Source organism: Pinus tabuliformis, chromosome 5_2, assembly GCF_031772625.1.
Source record: "Pinus tabuliformis cultivar Carrire ecotype Pingquan chromosome 5_2, CPIR1, whole genome shotgun sequence".
Taxonomy (NCBI): domain Eukaryota; kingdom Viridiplantae; phylum Streptophyta; class Pinopsida; order Pinales; family Pinaceae; genus Pinus; species Pinus tabuliformis.
This window is the reverse complement of record NC_142306.1, coordinates 420,377,552-420,386,934: the sequence shown is the minus strand read 5'-3', so window position 1 is coordinate 420,386,934 and position 9,383 is coordinate 420,377,552. Positions and strand designations below refer to the sequence as shown.

The following is a 9,383-nucleotide window of genomic DNA, read 5'->3' as shown; positions in this document are numbered from 1 at the left end:
AATTAAATTTGGAGCAAATGGAAACAACTCGCAGTTTGAGCATTTTTATAGAGGACAATCAGGGCGGTGCCGACATTACACAAAGTCAGAAGCTTGTCCTATATGGGAGCATCGGTGCTCACCGTGCTATTCTAGCTGCTAGATCACCTGTCTTTGAAAATATGTTTGCTCATGACTTGAAGGAAAAGGAATCATCGACAATTAATATCGATGACATATCTATTGATGCATGCAAGGCTGTTTTGAGCTATATATATATGGATGTCTTACTCCTAATGAGTTTTACACACACAGGTTGGCTCTGCTTCGAGCAGCAGATAAATATGACATCGGTGATTTGAAGGATGCATGTAAAGAAAACCTGCTCAGCGATATCAACTGTAAAAATGTCCTTGACAGGCTCCAAGATGCATCATTGTATCGGTTGCCAAAGTCTTTTAGAAGTCTGGATGTTTGAAAAAGTATTGCGAATGTTTCCAAGCAAATATTTTATGCTCAGAAAATTGCAAATGCATGGATTGTAAGAACTATGAAGCCAGAGAGAGGAATTGCGGGCACGGTTTCCTGGTATACCTGGAGATTTGGTTAACTCTTTCTTGTATGTTGCAGAAGAGGTTAGAGGTATTCTTGCACAGCTGGGTTATGCGAAGTTGGAGGATATTATTGGAAGAACAGATTTGCTAAGACCAAGGCGCATATCCCTCATGAAGAATCAACAACTGGATCTCAGTTATCTGCTTTCTAGTGTTGGACGACCAAAATGGAGCAGCACATCAAGGACCGACAAACAGGGGCCTATGTTTCAGGGTAACGGAAAAGATGTGTCATTGAAGATCAAACATGAAGCATTAAAGGTCCATCACAGCCACCGCCAGAAGGGAACCAGATGTCAAAGAACGAAATTGATTGTAGACCAAGACTGTCACGGTGTTAGAATCCTAGTTGATTTAGATCTCTAAAAACTCCAGTCAACAGTCAGTTGTATTTATTAGTTAGTTAAATAGTTGATAAGTGTCATTAGAGGTAGTTATCGAATTCCCCTCATGCTGGAGGAGGAAATTCGATCAGTTAGAATAAAAACTCTATATATAGCTGAAACAGCAATGTAATGAGGGTTGGAAATTTTATAACAGAGTACTGTTTTGGCTTATGTAAAAACAGAATTCCAGTAATATAATTTGGCTGCTTTTCTTCTCAGGATTCATGAAGGATTTCTATGTTCAGAATGTATGATTTTATCTTTTCCTTAATGTCTTTTACAGTTGCATAGGTGTACAATCACTCAGAATTCACTGATTGTGCTCTGATTTCCTGTGTGCATTTATGAGCTGTGGTTCCATATGTGTTGTGTTCTGAATGTTCAAATGCTAAGTGCCCTGACTTCTATGTAAAGGCAGTATCATTGTTTACTGAAGTGTGATTGACTCCATAGGCCCAATGGAAACTTGTTTAATGTTTTTCCAGCATCCATATTTATCACAGATATATCACAAAGAGTTAGCCATCTTATCTTAAGTAAAAATCATTAACCCTTTTAGAGAGAGCCCTCTCAGGTTGAGGAGGCTAAGCCTCAACCTAAAGTAGGTCGGAAATAGTTACTTGAAGTCTTCCTGGTCAGCAGCCTTCCAGGGCCTGATTTTGAGATAACAGCTGGCATGACCCACTGGGGTGACCCAGTTTGGGTCTCGGTGTCTATTCCTGTTAAGAATGTCTACTATGTGTAATTTATTATCATGTATCAGAATCTTAGGGAAGAAATGGCTGTTGAATTCCTCATTTTGTTTGATGAGCCATTCGGGCAAATATGTAAATTTTCTACCGATACCAGTAAGCTCCTTTTCAGAGTTTCTGGGTGGCCTCTTAATATGTTGTATATTTGGTTCTACTGTTCAACGGTTTATAGGATTTACTGTTATCAGTTGATGGGGCTCAACTGGCTATATTTATTAATCTCATGGGATGGAACTTATCGTTATCACCATATGTTTCTTTCATGGTTTATGTTCTGTTCCTATTACTCAGTTGTTACTGTTATTGCCGCATTTTTGAACGTAGCAATGGAAATGAGTTAACTTCATTTCCCAAGAATGTTATGATCGTGCTGTTAGCAGGAAATTCTGTCTGTTTTAGTGCTCTACAGTCTGTCGTGTTTTTATGACAATTGCATAATTATCGTATGAATGCTATTGTACATTACAAATGTCGATTTATGGTATAAATGTCTATTCACAGTTGAATGTACTTAGCTGTTTGTTTTATATGTATATTGAGAAGAGGATCGTCCTCGGTCAAGACCCGAGCTTCATCTCAACGCTACACGATTGAGATGTTGTCTCTAGTCAATCATAAAATCCTCTTTCGGGGTTATCTTTGTCTGTCTGGCGCTTTCATGACCAATGCCTAGAGGTTTCCGTTACTCTTCCTGTAGCTAAACCCTTCAGGTGGTATCTCCAAGCTAACCCTCGTCGCTTCCTCACAGGAATGTCCGCTTCCCGGAGCAGAAGATTCTACTTCATGTCTGGACTGTCCGATGAACTATAACTAGGGTTATTGTTGTTTCACCCTCGTCCCACAACATTGAGGTTTGGGGTAACTTTTCTTACTTCCCCGTTCCCTAATTTCAACACTAAATCTTGCCTGTTTCCTGAGCGATGTATCTGGTAAATGCCAGGAGGGTCTTTGTTATAATTGTAGGGTGATACCCTCGTGTATAGCCGCTCATATGTGCATTAGTCCAACATCTAACGGGCCGCCTTACTGTTTTTACAATACCACCCACCCATAGGGTTTCAGGTATCCCTCATTGCTATGCTTTCTTATGTCGCTCTACAGGGGATTTCTCTAGATGTCTGACAGGTGACGTTTTATTGAACCTCTTAAGAACTTACCGCTTCATATTATAGAATCGGCAAAGAAGATACTTTCAATACAATTTCCATAACATAAATTTTACCGTTAAGATCTTTCATCACGCAGGACTCATAGTAAAGACATTTCAATACAATTCCCATCACATATAACTTACTGTGAAGATAGTTCAATATAGTTTACATCACATAAACTTACTGTGCAAATATTTCAATATAGTTTCCATAACAGTGTACAGTGAAATAATTCTATATGTCTCTTTTCCTACACAAACCACATGCAGCATGATTAAGGGTATATTCTTTTTCCACTTACCTATAATGCTTGTAACTTACGAATGCTCCAGAAGCTGGACCCCTCCATTCCTCCACTTATGATTCACCTCCCAACCTTGAGATTCATCTTTCGAGACCAAAATCTCCCCCCTAGCTCTTGCCGGACCACAGCCCTCAGCAAGTTTCTCAAAACAGCGAGCAGGCTATCTGGTCATTACCAAACTTAGCCACCAAAATACCTCTGTATTTTCTTTTCTTTTTCATCGCCTTTACTACCTGTCCCTACAGTGCAGCCTAACCTCTTCCTCCCCTTTCCCCCAGGAAACCTTCCCGGTTAGGGGAGGTGGTTAGGGTTGCAGTTCATGCAACTATTTTTCTCCAACTTCCCCCTCAAAAGTTGCCAGCATTTTTAAGAGACCATTTTCTAATTATAAAAAAAAATAATCATAATAATAATAATAATAATAATGCTGTTAAATTCCCAAAACACTTAATAATGTCATATTTAGTTTAACCATAGTAATTTTAAATATTACATCCTTCCTGGGGCATTACATCTCCCCCTCCTGAAATTGGACATCGTCCCGATGTCTGCTGACTAAGAACAGCTCTGGGTAAGCCTTTCTCATGAGCTCTTCATCTTCCCAAGTGGCCTCGTCAGGCCCAAAGTGCTACCATTGCACTTTAATTTGGGTAATAGCTCGCTTCCGCAGCTGTACTTCTCTCCGGTCGAGAATGCTCAGCGGCTCGACCAGGATTTCACCTTCCGGTTCGACCTGCAACATACAAAGTTCTAAATCAGTTCTTATAAAGGAAACCTTTTAGACTGGTCTATTAGATCTAATCCTCACCTGTATATCTTGCCATCGGATTACATGTTTAGGGTCATAAACGTATTTTTTTAATACAGAGACATGGAAAACATTATGGACCCGGATGTGACTTGGCAGGGCGAGCTGGTAAGCCACCGACCCGATTCTTGCCAAGACCTGAAATGGCCCACAATATCGGGGTGCCAATTTGGCACATCCGCCCCACTGCAATGTACTCTTTCTGGCCTGGATCTTCACATAAACATGATCACCGACTTGGTATTCTTTGAACCTCCTTTTCCAGTCAGCAAAGTTCTTTTGCCGATCTTGAGCAGCCTTTAAATTAGCGCGTACCCTTTTTACCATATTCTCCATTTCCTTGAGCATTTCTGGCCCTAGTCTTAATTTGTCTTCAGGTCCACTCCAGCTTGAGGGTGTGCAGCACTTCCGTCCATATAGGACCTCAAAAGGATTCATTTTTGTCGAAGTATGATACCCGTTGTTGTATGCAAATTCAACCAGGTGCAAATACTCCTCCCACTGCGTTGGTTGCAGCATTACATAAGCTCTCAACATGTCTTCTACCACTTGGTTCACTCGCTCTGTTTGTCCGTCTGTCTGGGGGTGATACGCTGTATTGAAGTTTAGCTGAGTCCCCAATTCCGCAAATAATGTCCTCCAAAAGGCCGACGTGAATTTCACGTCACGATCTGATATTATCGTCTTCGGGAGTCCATGTAATTTGAACACGTTCTGCATAAAAATATGAGCGATCTGTGCAGCCCTGTAGGTGGATTGCACAAGTATAAAATGTGCGGCTTTACTCAACTTGTCTACCACCACCATCATAGAATCATGATTCTTCTTTGTTCTAGGCAGCCCGGTGATGAAATCCATAGAAATGGTTTCCCATTTCCATTCCAGAATGGGTAATGGTTGCAGTAGCCCCGCTGGATGCTGATGTTCTGCCTTAATTTGTTGACACTCTAAGAACCGTGCTAAATACTCAGCCACATTCCTCTTCATTCCCGGCCAATAGTAATTCTTCCGAATTGCAGTAATCATTTTTTGGTAACCTGGGTGTCCAGAATAATGACTGATGTGGAATTCATCCAAAATTAGATTTTTAATGCTATTTTGATCAGGTACATATAGCCTTTTCTTGTAGTACAACACTCCCGCATCATCTATCTCATATCCTTGCTTATTCTTCTCACTGGTAGACTGTTGTACTTGTTGTTTTATTTGTTGATATTCAACATCTTGTTCCGTTGCCTTTTTTACCATTTCTTCGAAGGGGCTTTTCCATTCGCTGAAAGAAATTTCATACAAACATTGCACGTTTCGGCTTAAGGCATCTGCCACTCGATTTTCCTTCCCTTTCAAATGTCTGATTTCAAAGTCAAAACTGCTTAGGAAGTCCACCCACCACGCTTGCTGGGCATTTAAAGTGGGTTGGCTGAATAATTGGTCAGACTGTGGTGGTCAGTCAATAACAGAAATTTTCTGCCCATAAGATAATGCTGCCACATCTTCAAAGCGTGTATAACGGTAGCCAACTCTAAGTCGTAAGCGGAATATTTCTACTTATGCTCCTTGAGTTTCCTGGACTCATACGCAATCACTTTCCCCTCTTGCATCAACACACCTCCCACGCCCTCCTTGCTTGCGTCAGTACACACCACATAGTCCTTATTAGGATCCGCTATGCTTAAAATGGGTGCTGTGGTGAGTAGATGTTTTAACTACTCAAAGCTCCTTTGACATTCTGGGGTCCATTTGAATACTCTCCCCTTTTTCTGTAAAGAGGTGATAGGGTACGCTACTTTAGAGAAGCCTTCCACAAATCGTCTGTAATATCCGGCTAACCCCATAAAGGACCTGATATCTACTACATCTTTCGGTACGGGCCATTCCATGATGGTTCGTATCTTCTCTGGGTCCACCGCAATCCCTTCCTTTGTGATTATATGACCCAGATACTGGATTTCTTCCTTGAAGAAGTCGCACTTACTGAACTTAGCATATAACCGGTGTTCTCGGAGAGTTTGCAGCACCAATCTGAGGTGTTCCTTGTGCTCTTCCATAGTGCGGGAATATATCAGTATATCATCAATAAATATCAGTACAAATCTATCCAGATATCGATGGAATATGCTGTTCATCAAGCACATGAAAGTTGCAGGGGCGTTAGTTAACCCAAAGGGTAACACCACAAATTCGTAATGGCCATACCTTGTCTTAAAAGTTGTTTTAGCTATGTCTTCCTCCTTAATCCTAATCTGATGGTAACCTGATCGCAAGTCGATCTTAGAGAACACTGTTACACCTTTCACTTGATCAAAAAGTTCATCAATCCGTGGTAGAGGATACTTGTTTTTGATTGTCAGCTTGTTCAGCTGATGATAATCTATACACATGCGAAGGGTTCCGTCTTTTTTCTTGACGAATAGTACCGGGGCTCCCCACGGAGACACACTGGGGCGAATATAATCTTTTTCTAGCAGTTCTTGTAACTGCATTTTTAATTCTGTCAGCTCAAGTACACTCATTCTATAGGGTGCTCTTGACACAGGTGCTGCCCCTGGTACCAATTCTATGGTAAAGTCTATATCCCTCTTAGGCGGCAGTCTGGGAATCTCATCTGGAAACACATCCTCAAATTCTTGTATTACAGGGATGTTATCTAGTGTGGTTGTTTTATCCTTTGAATCAGCATAACCCACTTGGATGGCATAAATCTGACACCCCTTTCTGATGCATTTTGCTAGCTGGGATGTAGTTATTGGTCGAACCTGCGCTGGTCGCTTAATTCCTTGCATCTCTTGCCTAAATCCATGTTCATCCCGATAGTAAATAATCTTTGTCTTGCAGTCAACCAATGACCAATGCTTTTCTAACCCGTCCATACCGATCAGAATGTCATATGAGCCAAGGGGAAGCACATTTAGATCAGCCATTACTGGCTGTCCTGCTATTGTGAAAGAGCAGTCATTGACTTTTGCCAATACTCGCCTCTTGGCCCCTGTAGCCAGTTGTACTAGCCATGGATTTTTGAATTTAACAGATTGCAATTTACAATGTTCCACTATCTTTGGACTAATGTAGCTTAGGGTGGCCCTAGGGTCAATTAAAACAGCTCCAGTAAGCTCTGAGATTTTACCTTCAAATTCGACCATGGTCAGCTGGTACTCCCCCTGGCGATCATCCAGGGCCGCATTAATCCTTGGTACGCTTCGTCCTACATCGCCGATTGTCGATGTTTCATGGATTTGGGATAACTGTTCGGTCCCCTTACGCTGCAGACAGTTTTTGACGTAATGAGGCCCTCCACAGCCCCAACACTGTACTGGGGGCCTCGCTGCCCCTTCACTGTCCAATCTTGTAGACTGCTCGCTCACTCTAGACTCACTGGCTAGCTTGAATTTGGATGAACTTCTCGGTTCCATTCTATTGTTCTGTCCCTTACCGTTTCCCTTGCTTCCACCACTGCGATTCCCTTTGCTGTTTCCGGCTGGCTTATGGCCTCTTTTTTCATTCCATCTCCTGCCAGAAGCTTCTCCTTTCTATTTGTTCTGCTAGTAGCAGATTCTGGCTTTACGAATAGCCTCGTCCATCATCTTCGGATTGTCAAACTCAATCGTTTCCCACATATACAGTGGCAAACTGCTAACAAACCTTTGCACCTTAGCCTTCTCCTCTCTAATATACGGCACATAACGAAGCAAGGAAGTAAAACGGGTAATAAACTCGTCCATGGTTTTCTATCCCAACCGCAAGTCATGGAACTCTCTTGCCTTTTCATCGTAGAAGCGCTTGGTCAGATATCTTTCTTTGAAGTACCTTTGGAAATTTTCCCAAGTTATGGTCTGCTCGGTCGCTCCTTTCACAATCTTAACTTCCTCCCACCACAGGGTAGCTTTTCCCTGTAGTTGGAAAATGGCCAGCCGGGCCTTAAGGTTATGATCGTACTCGTATATCTGAAAATATTTGTTCATATTAATTAACCATGCTTCAGTTGCTTCTTCCTGTTCCCCATCAAAGTGCGGTGGTTTAATCTTACGAAACTCTCCTTGCAACTCTATCCGTTGCCTTTTTGAAGTCTGTTGTTCAGATGCATTATCAGATCGTTCCTCCCTCTCTTCCGACCTTTCAGGATCCATATGATGGTCTCGTTCTTTCGACATCCTCTGCTGCTCTATACTAGGATTAGCTGGTGGTTGGTTTTGTTTGTCAGATAAACTTTTTAGAATTCGTTCTTGTTCCATTGTTAGTCGTGCATTATCTTCCCGTAACCTGGCCATTTCGTTTTTCAATTCCTGCATCGTCTCCAAAATAGCCATGTTTGTATTTCAAGCCTCCTCACCGAGCTGTACCCATAACTCGGGGTTGCTCTCAGGTCCAGGTGCAGGTCCCTGGTGTTGGAAATAATACTGAGAGGGGGGGGGTGAATCAGTATTATCAGATCAATAAAACTTTTTCAATTTCATATTCAGAAACATATACGCTACTTCAGTTCAGTGAACCTGCGTGTACACGCTGCTGTGTCTAAAGCAACTAGCGTATATCCAGAAATCTTATGATTCAGTTAACTTATCTTCAGTAAATGCATCAGAATATTATTAACCATTTTAACAGTAAACAGGTGCAGTATAACAGAACAGATCATCACACAAAAGAAACCACACACATGAACACCAAGATATAAGGTGGAAACCCAATGTGGGTGAAAACCACCTGCTGCAAGTTGTCTCTATCTTTCTTTAATCAGAAACTTCAGTTTACAATCTTTTGTACTGGTGTAGCCTTATACCAGTACGCAGGCTACAACCTGCAGAAGGCTACAACCTTCTCTCGTTTTCCAGACTCTCCTGGAAGGGAGCTCCAACCCCCTTTGCTCTTGTACTAGCTAAGATACTAGTACGTAGGTGCTGGCCTACAATCTTCTTTCCTTCAGGTACCACTTTTCATCAATTTTCAGACTGGATACTCCTGAAGCACAACATTACAATCTGAAGACCACGATTCATTCACAAATCATTGAAGCACAAAACAACCAATACTAGCATCATCAATCTTTGAATCACTGAACCACTGAAACCCTGTCAACACCCAGTCACTAGAACACAGAGCAGACTACAGAACTCTACAATAACAGTCAGACCCAACTGCAACCCCAAAGATTAAGCTTCAAAAGATATACGCTACTTCAATGAAACAAACCCGCGTATACATGCACTTTTACCGAAGCCAACATGCGTACAGATCTAAAAGTATTTTCTTAAAACTTTGCAGCTGTACCAGACATCAGTGATACCCAGAACATAACATTGCGTCAGTATGCAGATCTAAAAATACGCATAATCAACCATATAAAGATAGTTCATTTCAAACAATTTGATCCCAATCTATCCTTAGATCTAGTCTT

At 41.6% G+C, this 9,383-nt stretch overlaps 1 protein-coding gene across 1 annotated transcript; it reads right to left on the bottom strand.

Moving 5' to 3' along the window:
* Window positions 1–3,052: 3,052 nt before the first annotated feature.
* Window positions 3,053–8,298, bottom strand: LOC149159355 (uncharacterized). The gene is made up of 6 exons (XM_089434265.1): window positions 8,019–8,298; window positions 7,425–7,546; window positions 6,292–7,254; window positions 4,019–5,431; window positions 3,907–3,919; window positions 3,053–3,132 (listed from the first exon to the last, which is right to left on the bottom strand). Exons 1-6 carry the CDS (start codon window positions 8,296–8,298, stop codon window positions 3,053–3,055), a joined length of 2,871 nt encoding a protein of 956 aa, XP_089290391.1.
* Window positions 8,299–9,383: the final 1,085 nt, after the last annotated feature.